The following is a 19830-nucleotide window of genomic DNA, read 5'->3' on the forward strand; positions in this document are numbered from 1 at the left end:
GCTCCTTGTCTTCTGCCCTACCACAACCAATGGGCACCAGCCACCATCGTATCAGAGGAAGGTCCCCTTTGAAGTCGGGACTTTTTGCCTCAAGCTCCTGTATTCCCAAGAGGTGAATTAGAGCAGGTAAAAAAAAACTCGCTGTGTAGTCTTTCAAATCAGTGTGGTGCGATAAGAGGACATTAAAACACAGAGAGTTAAGAGCGAAAGTCCCTGTCCCCTTTCAGAGCAGATTAATCTAGATTAACTCCCATTTCAAGCTGCTGGTTTTGTTGTCCCAACAAATCACTAATATGGATTAGAGCTTGCATACCAAGCATAAGGCACGCGAGGGGGGACTGTGTATGTGTTTGTGTGTCTGAGGACACAAACAATTTCCTTCTGTTTACCCCACCCCCTTCTCAAAATGGGTCTCATGCGTGTCAAGCTCTGAGGGGGGTGATGAGGAATGAGTCACCCTGTCCCAGAAGTGTGAGGAACCGATATTCGAGAGATTCAGACATCCAGGGTAGGAAGCATTGGGAAATGCGGGTGCGGGAGTGTCCTCGGGTGGGCGTGGAGTGTGCTCGATGCCTCCCAGGACGGAGTCTCGCTTCATAGGCAAGAATGAGATGTCTATTCTCTGAAGCAGAAGGCAGAGATGCGCCTGCACTCCGACGCGCCCCCGCCCCCCTGCACAGTCAGTCCGGATTCTCTCCTCGGCGTCCTATAGGTGGCACCGTCCCTCCAGGAATGAGCTGCCAGCCTCGTCGCCTAGGCCAGCGTGCTGCCGCGGACAGCGGACAGACCCGGGCCGGGAGAAACATCGCTGCTGCAGTCTTCTCTTCTGTCAACCCCCCCCCCCCCGCGCACCTCCCATCAGTTCCAAACCCTTTCCCAGCCCAAACGGAGCCCTGTCATAGTCCTGAAGGGTCTTCCTCGCACTCTCCTATCTTCAAACACGCCTCCGAACAAGTCCGAAGTGATTTCTCTTTGGAGAGAGGCTCCCGGGACCCATACATCTCGCGCGTGTATTGTGGGTGGGTGGGGGCCAGGTGCCGCTGGCCCCCTCGTCTCCCCGCAGGCAAGCCCCTGGTGGTGGTGGAGAGCGACGTCTAGTCACAGCCCAGCCCGCTCCGGCCAAGCGCTCCCCGTTTTTCTGCAGGACTCCCTAACGCGCTCCGCGTGCGCCCCCCTCGCCGGAGCGCGCGGCGGCGGCGGCGGCCCCTCCCTCCTCCCTCTCCCTCCTCCAGCCAGTAAATCCGATCTAGGCCGATTCCTCTCACGTCAAACCACATGATCCCATAAAACATTCATCACCTTTCAGTCCCCCCGCCGGAGCAGCCGAAACCAGCCTCGCCAGCGCCACCGTCCCTCCTTCTCCGAGCCCCGGATCGCGCGCCCTTTCCCAGCTGGGAAAGCCTCGCCACACAAAAAACAACTACCCGCTCCTCCCTACCCTGACGCCGGGAGGGCAAGACCAGCAGAAGCGGAGCCGAGGCAAAGCAGGGCGGACGCGCTCGGTGGAACCAGCGCCTGCCTCTTTTTTCCTGCGTCGCAGCCGCCGGCGCGTTGGTGTGAGCCACAGCGCGCGGGGCGTCTCCTCCCTCAGTCCCTTCTGCCTGGATGCTGGCTCCTCCGGCCGCAGGAGCGAACCGCCTCGCTAGCCCGATGAGCCAGGCGGGCATCGGGCTTGTCGCCGTCAAAGGCAGCAGCAGCATCCCCGTCGTCGTGCCCGCGCCCGGGTGGAAGTTTGCATGAGGCTCCGCTGCGTTTCTTTTGGGAAGGATTTGCCGCTGCGTCCCCCCCGTTGCCCTCCGAGCCGTGCCTTTCCCGAGCCCCTAAAATGAAGAGGGCGATCGCTGAAGGTAAGTGACGGCACGGAGGAAGAGACACAAAGGGGAATTTTTTTTTAGGTGGGGACACACACAAATATGGACTGGAGAGGGGAGATGAAAGAGTGTGGCCGTCGGGGTTTCCTTTGCGCGCGGCGCGGGGAGAAGTTCCGAGGAGGCAACTTTGTCGCGGGCTGTGGAAGCTCTGGGAAGGAGGGGGGACGGCGGGGGCCAACTTCGAGGGAGGGGGGAGCCGTCTAACTTAAGGCGAGGGGCGTCGGGGAAAAGCGTTTGCCAACTGTGCCCTTTTCAAAGAGGCAGGCTACGGAGACTTGCCATCGCCTGCTGAAAGTCCGGAGAGGATAGACGGTGTGTTTGTGTCTTTTCTTTGGGGAGGGGTGTGCTCGCGGGACCTACCGCGCCCTTGAAGGACCTTTGCTTCTCTCCCCCCCCTTCCCCCGCCCCGCTTGGCGCAGAATTCCTCCCTGGACGTGCGTTTGTGTGTAGAGGAGAATCTAGTTCGACGTTGGCGCGTTTACAAGGAATGTAGAACGGACGGCGCGCTGCGCCCGGATTTGAGCGCGCGGAGCGGGGGATTATTATCATCGTCTTTCTGTCTACCCTCCTCCATGCCAGGCTTTTGTGCTATTGCAGGGGGGAGTGTCTGCCGGGGAAAATGTGTCTGCCGGGGAGAAAGAACTCCATCTCAATCATTTTCAGCTCGGACCCCAAAGCAGGTTGAGGGGAGGTGGAATAAATGGCCTGAGGTTCAGTCAAAGGCCTCCAATGAAAGGAAATGCTGTTTAGCGTGTGTGTCCAAAATAGCTCTTTTTGCTAGTCGCCAGTTTGGGGCAGCTTGGCTGTTAGAGAAACAACATCTCCCCCAGGTGGAGAGAGCCTAAAGGGTTAGCATTTTACCCCCTCAAAAATAGCTTTGGAGATGCAGAAGTTCCGTGTTCCTGGCTTGCCAGTTCAGATCCCACCTCCTTCTCGCGCTTGAAGGGGCTTGCTTTAGGTCGGGCCCCGTATCTTTCATGGGCTTCTCAAGAGCGCCCCCCAGAGGTCCTGACGGTCTGCGGCTCCAGCAGGTGTCTGCAGAGGCGCTCTTGCCTGGCCAGCGTGGAAAGACGGGGGCGGGCAGTGGTCCCTCCGCGTGTTTCCCCCCCCCCCAGCGGTGCATTTCCTCGGCGTGTGGATGCAGGAGGCAATCTTTCGCTCCTTTCCTGTGTCGAACAGGGGGAACTTTATGATGGAAGGTGTTGTTAGTGGAAAAGACCCCATGGCCATTTTAGGAGTATTGCCACCACCACCCAGAGCATCAAGTATTTTAGCAGCATTTCCTTCCCTGGCAGGAGAAAGCTGCGCTGCAAGCTCCATGGAGTTGGCCAAAGTTTCCCAGAGCTTGTCTGAACACCGCAGGGATAACGTGACATTCCATCTAGGCAAGAGCAATCTGATTAGACAGAGCTGTTAATGGGAGTGTGCATTTATAAAGGGTTGTGTGTGTCACCTCCGGGATATCTCATAACTAAAACGATATATATTTGGTCCTTAGAACACCTGCTTTGCATACAGGTTTTGGGTTCAATCCTCAGGACTGGGAAGGAATGCCCCCTGCCTGAAACCCCGGAGAGCTGCTGCCAGTCAGTGTTGGATCTATGATCTGATTCTGTTTAAGGCAGTTTTCTGTGTTTGGTGGTGGAATTGCCTGTTTTGCACCCAGGAGGTCCCAGGTCCAATATCCACCATCTCCAGATAGGGCTAGGAACGTCCCCTGCTTGAAACCCCAGAGAGCTGCTGCCAGTCAGTGTTGGGAATACTGAGCTAGATGGCCTGGCTCTGTTTAAGGTGGCTTTCTATGTTTGTAGCTCCGTGGTGGGAGTGCCTCTTACACACACAGAAGGTTCAATTGGCATCTCCAGCATCTCCAGGTTGGCATCTCCAGCATCTCCGGCATCTCCAGGTTGAGTCTGAGATTATCCCCTGTCTGAAATCCTGGACAGCCACTGTTAGCTGGACCAATGACCTGATTCAGGATAAGGCAGATTCCTATGTACAATACCTTCCAGGGGGCACGAAGTATTTTTTCCTTGGGTGGTGGGTGGGGAATGTTCTCCACCCTCAAAAGGCACCAAAGCTCTTTGTTAGGAAGAAAAGGATGAATGAGGGAGAAAGAGGGGATTATGACATCTCATCCTCCTCCGGCCCCTGCAGATCTGATCTCCACTGTGATGGTCCTGGGAAAAATGGTGGGGTGAGGAAGGAAAAAGGGAGTGGGGTGTCTGTTGGTGTAATGACCAGGGCTGGCACAAAGCATCACTAGCTAATTGCTCCTCTGCTCAGCTTCATTTAAAAAGAAGGGGGGGGGAATCAAGGCGCTAAACTGGATTAAGGCTTTGTGTGTGAAATTACATGCAAAGTGAGGAAATCATGTTCTGTAGGTTAGGCGTCGCTTTCGTTCCACTGGGTGATGATGCCCCCCCCCCCCGATGTAATCGGCGTGGAAGGCATCTGGCTTTCGGCAGGGAACTGTGTGTGCACGGGGTTGCCAGTTGCAGGGAGATGAAGTCTTGTTCCAGGTCTGCTCAAATACCTGTGCTCCGTGGGGATCAGATAGCTGCGGAGGCAGCCCTGCCCAGAGCCCGGAGGAGAGGCGGCGGCTGGCCACAGGGGGCAGGTTTGGGATGCCTGGAATGGTGGCATAAGGGGGACCACAAGGCAGCATTTGCGGCAAGTTTGCCTAGACGAGCTCCACTGAAATGAACGTGAGCTACCAAGCAGCCCAGGAGTTTCATTTGGAGAGGTCTCGCAGTGCTCAGAAGCCAATAAAGAACTGTGACACTATTTATTTACCGATCACATTTATATCTCACCATTCCTCCAAGGCGCTCAAGGTGGTCTTCTTCCTCTTCATTTTATCCCTACAACAACCCTGTGAAGTTGGTTGGGCTGAAAGTCAGGGACTGACCCAGGGCCTTCCAGTGAGTTTCATAGCTGAATAAGGATTTGAACCCCGGTCTGATACTCTAACCACTGGACTAAACTCCCTCTCTCCATATATAATGGAACAGGAAAATGTGGTTGTTGTTGTTGTTATATTCAATTCTCATATACAGTAAATGATCTCTTCCCCCTGCCCGAAAAGAATACATCAAAAAGGTTTCAAAGCAGTGATGAAAAGTCACCACAGAGGGAGCCAGAGGGTTATCTTCAAGCAGAGAGTTCCACAGGCCCTTCTGTATGTTCCCACCAACAGTGCTTGATATGTGTTGATTCAAGGGGGGGGGGGGAGGTTGTCCTGGCAGGCTCGTTTTACAGATTAAAAGGCCCTTGTTGGCACTCTTGTTAAATCACCCCTGAAGGAGAAGCAGAGATGCAACCAGGGCTGTGCTGACACCTATATTCCACTAGAGCTTGAAAGAAGAGCACAGAATTCATCCTCCTGAGGATTCGCTTTTAAAATGCACGAAGAAGTTTCGGCTCCTTGCAGGAGCAACGACATCCTTGTGTGGGGGCAGTTCTGGGTGGAATCTTGTTGCCTTCCTCCAATTAGTAGCAGAACCAAAATAAAGCATTTACAAAGTAGTAAAAAGTACAGAATCAATTATTATACAAAATAAGTTTTGTTTTACTGCAGGTGTGCTTTCTCCTGTGTCATGCCTTTATTTCAGGTGTACTGTAGCAATGCATGGTATTAACCACAGCAGTTAAATAAAAATGCACTGTAATGGGGGGGGGGGGCAAAAAGGTTCACAGTTGTCTCAGCAGCTGGCAAAAAGCATATATTGCATTTATCAACCACCTTTTTCTCCAAGGAGGCAGCGTACATGGCTCTCCCTCTCTTTTTTGTAATCTGCACAACAACCCTGCGAGGTGGGTTAGGCTGAGAAGGGCAGTGACTGGCCCAAGATCACACCTAGTGAGCTTACTGGCTGCATGGGGATTCAAACCATGGTCTCCAAGGTCCTAGTCCAACACTAACCACTAAACCACACTGCCTTTTTGGGACTCCCTCCTTAGGGAAATCCACCTTGAATTCTTCTGATTGATTCCTGCCAGCAGAATCAGGCCTTTCTCCTATTTATGGTCATCCATGGGAATGATTTGATGCAATACAGTGATACCTCGGGTTACATATGCTTCAGGTTACAGACGCTTCAGCTTACGTACTCCGCTAGCCCAGAAATAGTACCTCGGGTTAAGAACTTTGCTTCAGGATGAGAACAGAAATCGTGCTCCGGTGGTGCGGCAGCAGCAGGAGGCCCTGTTAGCTAAAGTGGTACCTCAGGTTAAGAGCAGTTTCAGGTTAAGAACAGACCTCCAGAACAAATCAAGTTCTTAACCTGAGGTACCACCATACTCCTTCGTTTGGATGTTTAGATTTACGACACAGCATGCTTTTTACAGGTGGGGAATGGGTTATTTTGGGGAGGTGACTTATATATAAGCACTTGAAGGCCCCTTGCTACTGTACTTGATCTGTTGTTGCTTCCTGCAACTGGTTTTGCTGCTGCTGTTGTGCTCTCATTGCCTCTATCTTTTCCAGAGCCAAAATTAACATTTTAATGGAAAGGGGCTGTGGAAATAAATAAGAGAGAAAGAAAAGAGAGAGAGAGAGAATACAAAGGGGAAAGATGATCAAGGTGTGAAACAGACCCCTATGTCTTAGATCAGTGGTTCCCAAAGTGGGGGCTACTTCCCCCTGGAGGTGGTGGATTAGGGGGTGCTAAGAGGAAAGTGGGTAGCAGAGGGATGCTGGAGATGTAAACGAGTATCAGACTTTGGTACCGCTGGATCAAGTTCATAAATTTTGCTGGCTTTGTTGAAGAAGTCGTTTTAATTGGATTTTGATTAAATGTGCAATTAATTGTTACTGTTTTGAATTTTATTGTGTTACTATCTTCCTTAGCGGGTTGTGCAAACTGCTCTTCTGAATACAGGGGTACCTTGGTTCTCAAATGCCTTGGTACTCAAACAACTTGGAACCCAAACACTGCAAACCCGGCCTGGAAGTAAGTGTTCGGGTTTGCGAACTTTTTTCAGAAGCCGAACGTGCTCCATTTTGTGTGCCACACTTCTGTTTTGAGCTTTACACCGAGGTCTGTCTGTTTCTGCTATTTATTTTGCGTTTTTGTTTTTGCGGCTTTTTTGTTTTGTTTTTGTGACTGTGTGGAACCCAGTTCACCTACTGACTGATTGATTGTGTGACTGCAGTACATTGTTTATTGCTTTCATTTTATGGATCAGTGGTCTCGTTGGATAGTAAAATTCATGTTAAATTGTTGTTTTAGGGGTCGTTTTTAAAAGTCTGGAATGGATTAATCCATTTTGCATTACTTCCTATGGGAAAGCACGCCTTGGTTTTGGAATGCTTTGGTTTTGGAACGGATTAAGTTTGAGAACCAAGGTACCACTGTAATGGTTTTTATGGGGTGAAGTAGGGGGCACTGGGCATGAGTTCATGGGACCAAGGGTGACCCAAAAAGTTTGAGAACCGCTGTCTCAGGTCATCAGCTATAACTGCTGTGGTGATGTCCCACTATTTCATTCCAACTACCCCCTCCCTTCTCCTGCAAGTGAGGCAAGTGATTTTTTTTGGGGGGGGGCAGACTGACTTCTTTGGAGAGAAAAGGTAGTTCTCGTGAATGGTTGCACTATCAACCTGCCCAGATGTTCTGCTGCTCTAGAGAGTGTGGGCTTGTGTCTAGTCTCTATTGGCTGTTTTTGTTTTGTTTTTTAAATATATGGTAGCAAGCAAGAAATAAAAAAACACTGGGGAGAAAAGGTTGGTTGCTGAGCTACAGTTTCAGATGGGAGCCTACAGAGGTTTTCTGACATTCAGCAAGCCATGCATTCTGCAAGATGGTGATCACACCCCAGATGTGAGGCTCTGTCAAACAGAACATCTGTTCACTCTATGGCTTCTCCTAAAGGAATATATTCTTCTACAGATTCCCTCTGGTGGGATTAGGAACTGAGAAAAAAACCCTACAGGCCAAGGATGGGGAACCTGTGGCCTGCCAGATGTTGCTAGAGTATTATTAGCAGTACAGTACTGTATTAGTATTGCTAGAGTTTTATTGTTGCTAGAGTATTATTAGCAGTACTGTATTAGCATTGTTACTTATGATCATTAACTTTTCCACAAAGAGTGACTCAAAGTGAATTTACAGAATGATACAAATATTAAAACCCTTTGCTAGTTGCCCTTTCTCCCACCAGTGTTAGAAATTAGCCAGGCGCCAGGCGCGTTTTGTGACTGGCATGGGTCCAACTGTGACCATGTTGAGATCTCTGGAGGCCACACTGGTGACTGACATCTCCACCTGGCTGGGCCCTCCAGTTTTCTTATGCAGGCAAGCAGAAGAGCTTATTTATTGCACTTATATCCCACCTTTTTCTTCAAAGACTACATGGTTCAAGCTCTCTCTCCCCCCCCCCCCCGCTCCTCAGTTAATCCCTACAATGGCCCTGTGAGGTTGTGACTGGCCCAAGGTCACCCAGTGAGCTTCATAACTGAGTGGGGATTTGAACCCTGATCTCCCAGGTCCTAGTCCAACACCATAACCACTACATCCCACTGCCTTCCTAGAATATTTCTGCCAAGGGGCAGCTATATAAGTAGGTAAATAAATATGGGGAAAGCAAAAGGTCACTTAGAGAAGGATCTGAAATATTTTCCATTAAGCTTGAAATTGTTTTATTCTGGATTGTTTTATTCAATGTGTTAATATGTTGTAAGCTGCTTTGAGATTTTTTCTTTAAAATATAAAGTGGTGTAGAAATGGAATTAATAATAATAATAAACCTTGTTGGTGGAAAAATGACACCTAGACATTCCATTATAGCGACCAAAGCCCAGGTATAAGGTGCATTTTGGTGATTAGCGGGTGGTGCTGTGGTCTAAACTTCCGAGTTTCTTGGGCTTGCCGATCAGAAGGTTGGTGGTTCGAATCCCAGGGACAGGGTGAGCTCCCATTGCTCTGTCCCAGCTCCTGCCAACCTAGCAGTTCAAAAGCACACCAGTGCAAGTAGATAAATAGGTACCGCTCCGGTGGGAAGGTAAACGGCGTTTCCGTGCACTCTGGTTTCCGTCATGGTGTCCCGTTGCACCAGAAGCGGTTTAGTCCTGCTGCCCTCATGACCTGGAAAGCTGTCTGTGGACAAACGCTGGCTCCCTTGGCCTGAAAGTGAGATGAGTGCTGCAACCCCATGGTTGCCTTTGACTGGACTTAACCATCCAGGGGTCCTTTACCCTTTTTACATATATCTGAGTTTCTAACACCGTGCCACACCTGACCAAGCCATGAAGGATCATAGCTTACTGTTAGAAGCATCAGCCTTGCATGCAGGTCAGGATGGGAGAGACTTCCTCTCTGAAACCCTGGAGTGTCACTGCCGGTCAGTGCAGCCAACACTGAAGTTGGTCCTTTGTTGGATCCCTCTGCTGGCTTTTTCTCTTAAGAACTGCTGATTATCCTGAGTGGTGCTGTGCGTTTTGTTGCATTTCATGTTTTATGCATCGTGAAACCACCTTGAGCGTCCTCTGTGGACTGAAACGGAGAACGGAAGTGCTTTAACTGACTATGCTTGTTGCTGGAGAAGTGAAGTTTGGGCACTTGGCTTGATCTACCTTCTTGGACCCAGTGGCTCTCCGCCAGATCTAGTGGCTGACCAAAGATCATATGAAGAGGGGTGTTTTAGAAAACTGCCTGTTCTGGGCCCAATTCAAGATGTTATGATGAGCATATAAAACTTGGGACCTGAGTAACTCCTGTCTGGACTAATGTGATGCACTGTAAGTGGGGTCGCCTTTGCAGATGATTTGGCAACTGCGGCTAGTGCCAAATGTGGGAATGTTCAGGGAGGCAGGAGAGGATATATTGTTTATTAATATCCTTCCTAACTTGTGCTCGCAAGTTCTATAACTTAGCAGACTTTTACATTCCCCTTTTAAATACACATCAGATAGTTGGCTGCAGGATTGTGTAAGCCTCTCAGTATTAGATTCCTGGTAATTTCCCTTAAAAGAATAAACACGCCACAATCTTGTGTGAAGTATATAAAAGAAGTTTACTCACATCATCAGTTCACAGTTGGATCTCTGAAGGCAGACTTAGTTACAAAGTATATACATGTGGATTTATCCCATATGGGGATAATCCCAGTGTCCTCTGTTGGCTAGAAGCCAACAGAGCATCTCTAGCTAAAAGCTGCTGCTCTAACGACAGAGGAAGTCAAAGAGAGGAAGTGTGCAGCGTGCCCTGCCCTTTTGTTACCTGGGCAGGTAAGGTCATGCCCACCTCTAGTCACATGCAAAGGAAATATGTCCCAGCCAGGAGGAAACAGGAAGTTTTTGACTGACTGGATCAAACATTCCCCTGCATGTCCACTCTAGGAAAATAAGGAATGTTGCACTTGACTGCTACCTGTGTATCACATGCAGCAAAGAATGCAACTGATAGACTGGCAATTGAGGTAGCTCAATGGGGCCATGCACCACCCGTCCTGAAAGCACTGCCCTGGCTGCCCGTGAGCTACAGGAGCAAATTCAAGGTGCTAATACGAACTTATAAGACCCTAAATGGCTTGGGACCCAAGTATTCTAAAAAAGTGCCTTCCCCAGTACCAACTTTCAGGAGAAAGGACGGAATATAAATTGAAATTTTAATAATAATACTAATACTACTACTACTAATAATAATAATCCATGTGACATGCAGCTGGTTTCTGTGCATGATCAGATATCATAGTTATTATTTATTGAATTTATATACCGCCCTATACCTGGGGGGGGGGGTCCTCAGGGTGGTTCACAGAATAAAATCAAGATATAAAATCACAGTTACCTAATAAAAAGAAAACAACAGACCAATAGCCCCTCCCCCAAGAACGCATTTTAAAAGAGCATAGGATGTCAATCAGGTCAATCAAAGGCCTGGTTGAAAAGGAACTTTTTGGCCTGGCGCCTAAAGGTGTTTAATGAAGGCGCCTGGCTAACTTTCCTGGGGAGAGCATTCCACAGACAGGGAGCCACTGCAGAGAAGGCCCGTTCTCATGTTGCCACCCTCCGGACCTATTGAGCAGGAGGTACATGAAGGAGGGCCTCAGAAGATGATCTCAGGGTCTGGGATGGTTCATATGGAAAGAGGCTGTCCTTGAGGTATTGCAGTCCTGAGCCATTTAAGGCTTTATAGGTCAAAACCAACACTTTGAATTGGACCCAGAAACTAATGGATAGCCATTGCAGTTGGAGCAGGATCGGTGTACTATGCTCGAACCGTCTTGCTCTTGGCCGCTGAATTCAGCAGCAGCTGAAGTTTCTGAACCATCTCCTGAGGCAGCCCCATGTATAACACAGAAGTCATGCACCACTAATCTCCCATTTGCAGTATCATGTGCTATTGCCCTGTTCTGTTTTTCTTGACCTTCTAAGTGCTAATAGTTTGTACAGTCATACCTTGGGTTAAATGTGCTTCAGGTTGAGTGTTTTCAGGTTATGCTCCGTGGTGACCCGGAAGTAATGGAGCGCGTTACCTCTGGGTTTCGCCACTTGCGCATGTGCAGATACTCAAAATGACATCATGCGCGGGAGCACCAAATCACGACCCGTGCAGACGTGGAGACGTGGGTTGCGTTTGCTTCAAGATGCGAACGGGGCTCCAGAATGGATCCCGTTTGCATCCAGAAGTACCACTGTACATGGTGAAATTTACTTACTGATTTCATTACATTTATATCTCAGCTTTCCTCCCAAGAGCTTGAGGCAGTGTACATGGGAATGCTATAGTATGCAGTAATTTGGGAAAACCTCACAGGGACTTTTGGAATGAGCCCAGCCTTCCTAAACCTAGCAGCCTTCAGGTTTTGTACTACAACTCCCAATATCCCTGAGCACCGGCCATGCTGACTGGGGCTGATTCATGTCATGCTCCAAAACATCTGGAGGGCACTGAGTCTGGGATGGCTGCTATAACAGCCAGCATTTGGGGATTAAGGTAAGGTTGATAAGCTTTGGAATGACAAGCAGCAGCTGTCCAGGGTGAGCTGCACATTTGAACTTCCCTGTTACAGAGAAGCATGCAGATGTTTAAAATAAAACAATGGATTGCAGATCTAGTAGGTTGAGATATGGTTTGCAGTAGATCAGCAAGGTTTTTTTTTTACTTCGAGTGGCATTTATTTATGGAAATATTTGTATACTGTGGTGTAAGTATACAGTCATATCTTGGTTCACGAATGCCTTGCAAGTTGAACGTTTTGCTCCCAAATGCCGCAAACCCGGAAGTGAATGTTCCGGTTTGTGATCATTATTTGGAACCTGAACGTCTGAAGTGGCTTCTGTGGCTTCTGATTGGTTGCAGGAGCTTCCTGCAGCCAATCAGAAGCTATGCCTTGGTTTCCGAACGTTTTGGAAGTTGAACGGACTTCCGGAACAGATTCCATTCAACTTCCGAGGTACCACTGTAGAAACACAATAAAACATTAAAAACCACCAAAAAAAGAGTTAAAAACAGATGTCAATTAACCACTTTGGAAGAGTGTGTTCTTAATTGCCTGTGTATGCCTTGCCTGGTGGAAGAGGAGAATTTTCAGCAGGCATGTAAAAGTTGGCACAGAAGGTGCCTGCTTAGTCTCTAGTGGCAGAGAGTTCCACATGACACTAAAGACTTGGTCTCTTATTGTTGTCAAAGGAGCCTCACCAACTCTGAGAATGACCAGCAATGCTCCTGCAGATGATCTTAGTGTTGAGCTGGGATGTAAGGCCTCAGGTGATTCCTGAGGTACCTTGGACCTAAGTCGTTCAGGGCTTAATTAATACAAGGACCTTGAACCTGCCTCTTTTATCAATGGCGTCACATGTTCCCATCAGCAGTCTGGCTGCCACATTCTGCACCAGCTGGAGCTTCTGAACCAAGCCCAAGGGCAGCCCCACAAAGAGCACATTGCAGTAATCCAGCCTCAAGGTCGACAACCTATATACCACAACAAATGGCCTGCTTCCTCCCTTTGCTAAACTAGGTTATCAGAATGAAGAAAGATTGAGGGAGAATCATGAGTGGATTTGTGTGAGATCAGAGCTGAGAAACATTTATCTGGCCTCCAGGGCAATCCGCCTCTTCATTCTGAGGGCACAGAAGCTCTCTGCACCCTCAGCACCGTAATTTTGCATCAGACTTTGGCTGATGGATGTCAAAGCTCTAGTACCAAAGCCAAATGAAAACAAGGGAGATCAGTCAAGCCTACGAGTGGAAGGTCCTATTTATTTCGTTTATCTCAGGCTCTCATTTTGCCAATCTTAAATTTGGTTCTCCACATTTCTGATATTGTGATCTTTTCTGTGAACCAACCTGAGACCTCCGGGTGTAGGGCGGTATATAAATTCAATAAATAAATATAAACATAAAATAAAATAAATAAAGCAATTGCACATTTTCTTTTTAAAGAAAATCCTCGGTGTTTTAATGGGGAATTCACCTTTTTTTTTTTTGCATGCCCTTTTGACTAATGTCCCCAATTTTGCAAGCCATTTCTCCTAATACAATGCATTTTTGTATGTTATTTTTACAAATATCTTCATTTTTATGCCCACTTTCACTCAACATATGCATTTTTTTAATGTGTAAACATTGGTGGCTTAGAGGACCACATTTCAAAATTTGGAACAGGGCACATTTTGAAGCATTTTGGGTCCTGTGTTCTTTGGTTTCAAATGTTGAACCGGAACAAATTTCTCTGATCAAGCCTGAAGTCTGCTGCAAAAAACCTGACCATGGACAGCTCCCTATGAACTCTCCCATTCCAGAGGGATTTGTTTCTCATTTTTGAACAGAAAAAAACGTCCTACTGGAATAGACCATTGCCCAGTCTAGTTCAGTGTTCTGTTCCCAATGCAGTTGGATTTGGGAGCCCCAGAAGAAAAACATGCAAGTGCTGGCCTGCCCCTGTTGTTTGTTTCCTTGCACCTGAAATTCAGAGGTATACTGCTCTTGTACATGGAAGCTTTATTACCTATCATGACCAGTTACTGCTGGTAGAGTGGTCCTATGTAAATATACCTAATCCTGATTTTAAAATGAAGTGAGTGGCTGTGCCTGCATATTAATTCTATGTAAATTCATTAGACGGTCATGTGAAGTGGCGGTGTAGTGTTTAGCGTGTCAGACTGGGACCTGGGAGAAACCAGGGTTTAAATACATACTCAGCTGACTGGGGTGTGACCTTGGCTCAGCTGCTGCCTTTCATCCCAACCTTCCTTGCAGGGCTATTGTCTGGATTAAATGAGGACTAGGACCTGGGACATGGGTGGCGCTGTGAGTTAAACCACAGAGCCTAGGGCTTGCTGATTAGAAGGTCGGTGGTTCGAATCCCTGTGATGGGGTGAGCTCCCGTTCCTCGGTCCCTGCTCCTGCCAACCTAGAAGTTCGAAAGCACGTCAAAGTGCAAGTAGAGAAATAGGTACCGCTCCAGTGGGAAGGTAAACGGCGTTTCCATGCGCTGCTCTGGTTCGCCAGAAGCGGCTTAGGCATGCTGGCCACATGACCCGGAAGCTGTACGCCGGCTCCCTTGGCCAATAAAGCGAGATGAGCGTCGCATACCCAGAGTCGGTCACGACTGGACCTAATGGTCAGGGGTCCCTTTACCTTTAAGGACCTGGAAGACCAGGAATCAAATTCCCACCCAGCCATGAAGCTCATTGGGTGTGAATCTGGGGGCCAGTCATGGCACTTCTCAGCCTAATTTACCTTACAGGGTTGTTGTGGCAATTAAATAGGTATGTGGGGGGGGGGAGACTGTGCATGCCACCTTGATCTCCTTAAAGATACAGATGGGAGCTAAATGTAACAAACAAACAAACAAACAAACAAACAAACAAACAAACAAACAATACCACCTCCCTTTATCTCCCCAGAATATATGCCTCCTCCTCCTCCTCCTTCTTCTTCCTCCTCTTCCTCCTCCTCTTCCTCTTCCTCCTCCTCTTCCACTTCCTCCTCCTCCTCCTCTTCCTCTTCTCCTCTTCCTCCTCTTCCTCCTCCTCCTCTTCCTCCTCCTCTTCTTCCTCCTCCTCTTCCTCTTCCTCTTCCTCCTCTTCTTCAGTGCTTTTTTTCTGGGGGGATACAGGGGTACGCATACATCTAAACATTTTGTGAATCTTTGTATTTCTGTCCATTTACTGTATCTATTTCCCCCGATTTGAACTATAAAATGGTGATTTTTCTTGAGTCAAAATGAGAGTACCCTTAAACATTTTTAAGGGGGAAAAAGCACTGATTATTATCATTATCATTATCAGAATTAATGTCCTGCTCTTACTCCACAAGGAGCCCAGAACAGTAAACAGAATAAAAGATTTTTTAAAAACCCAATAGCAATTAAAAACATATAAAATCAGTTACAGTTTTTTAAAAAAACCCAGGAGCATCATTCTTCACTATTCTTGCCTGCAAAAGAGGAATGCTTTCACATTCTTCCTGAAAGTTGATAATGGGACGGTGTCCCTCAAAGAATTCTGGGAACTGTAGTTCACCCCTTGTGGAGCTGGGATTCCCAGCACTCCTTAACAAACCACAGCCCCCAGGATTTTCTGGGGGAAGCCATGTGCTTTCAGTGTATGGTGCGTAGGAGGCTGCAGCATTCAAAGTGCCTGAGGTGGTCTTGGGAATGGCTCTGTGAACATCTCGAAGAACATATTTCTATGCGCCCTCCAGCGCCTGCCTCGGCCACAGCCAGGCAGCTCCTTTGGCCCAAGGCAAGAGCTGTTGATGTTCCTTCCTACCTCCTAAATAAATAGCCCCCTCCCTTCGCCAGAAGCATCAAAGGGGAGAGCTTGGCTGCCAGAGGAAGATCTTAATGAAGGTGATGGCAAGAGAAAGCATTTCAAGTCCAGGGGGAAAGGAGAGAGTACACCTAATTAAGTCAGCTCCTGTCTTCTGCTGATTCTGAGGTGCAGCTGAAAAAGAAGAGGAAAGGGTAAGAAAAAAACCACCACCCCCATATATTTGCATTGTCCTTGCAGCCTCTTGCAACAGAGATATTGCTAACCCTGCATACTTGTCTCTCTCTTAACAAGATCAAATCTCCAATTTTCTCCTTAAGGTGCATAATCTGGTTTTAACAGCTCCCCCCACTTAAAAAACAACAACAAAACTGCCTACAAGGCTGGTTTAAAGGGTTGCAGTGAGGCTATGCAACTCGGTCTCCCTTCAGGTCATGCAAATTTGGTGCAATGGCTCCGCTCTCCCCCAGCCTGGAAAAAGTTGTTGCAAGGAAGGGCTGCTCAGCTCAGAAGCAGTGTTAGAAACACAGATGAATAAGGTAGGCACCAAAAGGCTCTTTAAACTAAAGTTGCAGTCGCCAAAATGGAATGTCTAGTTGCCTTTTGGGGGCCAGACAGCTCTAAATCTGATTTTTCAACTGATTGATTCTCACTAAAACATCTGGCGATTTCAGATGGCACCCTTGAACTAGGTTAAGAGCTTTGAGAACTTAAAGAGGAAAAGTCACTTGATCCTGGGACGGTCCACTAATAAAATAAATAATAATAATAATAATAATAATAATAATAATAATAATAATAATAATAATACGTTTCAGAGTATGTTTCCAAGTGCAATTCAAAGTGTTGCTGCTGACCTTTAAAGCCCTAAAGCCCCTTTTACATGCACAGCAGAGTTACATTCCCCTTTTAAAATGCACAGCAGATAGCTGGTTGCAGACTCGTGTGAGCCTCTCACTAGTATACAATTCAGTCTGTCTCAGATTGAATTGTACATTCCTGGTAAGTTCCCTTGCATCCCTTTTAAAAGAGTAAAGATGCCACGATCTTATTCAAAGTCAATAAAAGAAGTTTACTTACATCAGTTCACAGTTGGATTCCTGAAAGCAGACTTAGTTACAAATATGTACAAGTAGATCTACCCCATATGGGGGAATAATCCCAGTGCTTCTGCTAGCTGAGAGCTAGCAGAGCAGTCCTAGTGAAAAACTGGTCAAAGGGAGAAGGGAGTCACAAAGAGGAAGGTTGCTGTGTGACTCGTCCTTTTTGTTTCCTGGACAGGTTGGGTCACGCCCACATTCTTTCACATGCAAAAGGAAGGATGCTCCAGCCAGGAAGAAGTTTCGACTGGCTGGACCAAACATTCCCTCGCATGTCTTCTCTAGCAGTACAAGGAATGTTGTACTTGACTGCCTCTCATGGATCACATCCCACAGTTTCCCATTGAGGCATCACTTTGGCCGCTGTGGGAACAGGATGCTGGACTAGATGGGCCACTGACCTGATCCAGCAGGCTCTTCTGAGGTGATCACCTCACTCTACCTTCTGATCTGGTCAGTAATTTGGACATTGTGCTGGTCCTGAGGGTTAACCGTGCTGCAAGGTCCTAGTCCAGTCTGAGGTCGAGGGTGTGGTATGGAGGCAGTCTGTCAAAGCTGAAGCTGGGTCCAAGGCAGGGAGTCGGGTGGGGTCAGGAATTCTGGCAGAAGAGCAGGACAGGGTGCCGGCAGGGACAGGCTACCAACAACGTTGCTCCCACAACCTGGGGCTGGGGCTGGCTGGCTTTTATCTGCCCCAAGGTATAGGGCGGCCCTGGTCCACAGGTGACTCGCCTCTCCTGGCCTGGAGGTGAGCACTCCTCCTGCAGGAACTTAGTTCCCTCCGCCTCTCTGCCCTGAGCCTCTGCAGCTCAGGAGAGGCTGTAGGGTTACCAGACCCAGAGGCCACCTCAGCTTCCTCTGACAGGACTGAGAGTGGAGCACCTGCAGGCAATGGGCCCTCCATCACCTCAGGAGCCAGAGCAGACTCAGCTGGTGCCTGCACCTGAGGATCCAGCACAGGTGAGGACCCTTCAGGCTCAAGCCCCAGCCCCGGCTCAGCTGGTTCTGGAGGCGGGGACTCCTGTGCAGGCTGGGATTCCTCAGGTTCAGCTTCCGAGTCCGAATCCCAGGCCATCACAGACATGCTCGCTTGGAGAATGTGAAGAACAGCTACTCTGAATGTGCGCTCGCTTGGCATACTTGTCAAGGTTTAAGGCCCTTTGGGGGCAGATGCTCAAGCATCTCTAGGTCCAGGAGTTGAGACACAATGCCTCCCCCGCCTTGGGGGCTGCTCTGCGTTGGAAATAATGAAGTTGCTTTGAAGAGCAACAGCGGAACCATATGGAGGCTGAGCTCTCTTGCAGGAGCCATTTCACGTTTGCCGGGAGTTCAGCTGTGTACTTAGCACTAAAACAGTGAGTAAATATGATGGATTCGTCTGAGGCGAGGTGCTTTTCCCACATCAAAGCAACAGGGTTTTTGTTTGCAAGCCAGATTTGCAGGGAAGCATTTAAACTCGGCGCATTTACCATCAGATTTTGAAGGTCTGTGACATGCTGCCCTGCGCATTTATGTTGCGGCTGATTTCGGGGGGGCTGTTAAATTTGTATGTTGCTTTGAAACAATCCAAATTGATATTGCTTTGTGTGCTTTTCCAAGAATTCACGCTGTGGATATACTCCTGGATTCAGCCCTGAGCATGGATGCCCAGTTTTCTGTGCTGGCCAGCAATGCATTTGCACAGGTACAGACCCTCAAAGGGTCCCTATTTTCTGGGGACAGTCCCAGATTTACAGAAGCCACGCTGGTTTCTGATTTGATCCCGGAATGTCCCGCTTTTCCTTAGGATGTCTCTATTTTCATCAGAGAAATGTTGGAGAGTACGGAGTTATGCGACCCCCTGAGCCAAGGATATTAGTAACTATGCAACCTTTAGAAGACATTTGAAGGCAGCCTTGTATGGGGAAGTTATTTAATGTTTAATATTTTATTACATTTTTATATATGTTGGAAGCTGCCCATAGTGGCTGGGGCAACCCAGTCAGATGGGCGAGGTATAAATAAAACAACAACAACAATTACTATTACTATTATTGAATAGGACGTCCCTATTTTCATCAGAGAAATGTTGGAGGGTACGAAGGCAAAGCTAGTGTGCCAACTAACTCTGTTCTTGGAGATGTCTGCTCTGGCCACAGTGACACATGCCTTCGTTACATTCATGTAACACGTGGGTGGCACTGTTCTAAACCACTGAGCCTATGGTCAGCAGTTCAAATCCCCATGACGGGGTGAGCTCCCGTTGCTCGGTCCCAGCTCCTGCTAACCTAGCAATTTGAAAGCACGTCAAAGTGCAAGTAGATAAATAGGTACCACTCCAGCGGGAAGGTAAACGCCATTTCCGTGCGCTGCTCTGGTTTCGCCAGAAGCGGCTTAGTCATGCTGGCCACATGACCCGGAAAAACTGTCTGTGGAAGCGGACAAATGTCGGCTCCCTTGGCCTGTAAAGCGAAATGAGCGCCGCAACCCCAGAGTTGTTCGCGACTGGACTTAACGGTCAGGGGTCCTTTACCTTTACCTTTAACATGCTCTACATGGGGCAACATTTGATTGTTCAGAAACCTCAACTGGCCTAAGAGCTGCAGCCAGACTGTTGACTGGGGCTGGTTATAGGGCACATCCAACTCCCTTGTTACAACAGCTCCACTGGCTCCTGGCTGCAAGCCCTACACAGCTTAGGCCCGGGCTAGCTGAAGGACCCTATCCTCCCATACAAACCTGCCCAGGCTCTGAGATCTTCAAGGGAGGCCCTTCTCTTGGTCCCACCACTCTCACAGGCATGCTTGGTGGCAGTGGCATAGCGTGGGGGGTTCAGGGGGGGGGCGGCCGCACCGGGTGCAGCATCTGGGGGTTAGGGTTAGGGGGCACAAATCCATGGGTTAGGGGGCGCAAATCCATGGGTTAGGGGACGCAAATTACTTGCCTTGCCCCGGGTGCTGACAACCCACCCTACGCCACTGCTTGGTGGGGACGCGGAACAGGGGCTTCTCGCTGGTTGCTCCCATGCTTTGGAACTCCCTTCCTAGAGGAGGTAGACCGGCTCCCTCCTCGTTGTCCTTATGCCAGCCAGTAAAGACTGTTTGATTCCAACAGGCCTTTGGGAACTGACTGCTCTTTAAGGAAAGGGCTTTTAATA

At 48.5% G+C, this 19830-nt stretch overlaps 1 protein-coding gene across 1 annotated transcript in view; it reads left to right on the forward strand.

The window, feature by feature from the left end:
* The first annotated feature begins 1156 nt into the window (after window positions 1-1156).
* RTN4R (reticulon 4 receptor) overlaps window positions 1157-19830 on the forward strand; it is a 132851-nt gene continuing 114177 nt past the window's right edge. The window contains exon 1 of the mRNA XM_081174981.1: window positions 1157-1847. Coding sequence (XP_081031107.1) covers window positions 1826-1847 — 22 coding nt within the window. The 5' untranslated portion in view covers window positions 1157-1825. The remainder of the gene's footprint in view (window positions 1848-19830) is intronic.

Source organism: Podarcis bocagei, assembly GCF_964188305.1.
Source record: "Podarcis bocagei genome assembly, chromosome: 16".
Lineage (NCBI taxonomy): Eukaryota > Metazoa > Chordata > Lepidosauria > Squamata > Lacertidae > Podarcis > Podarcis bocagei.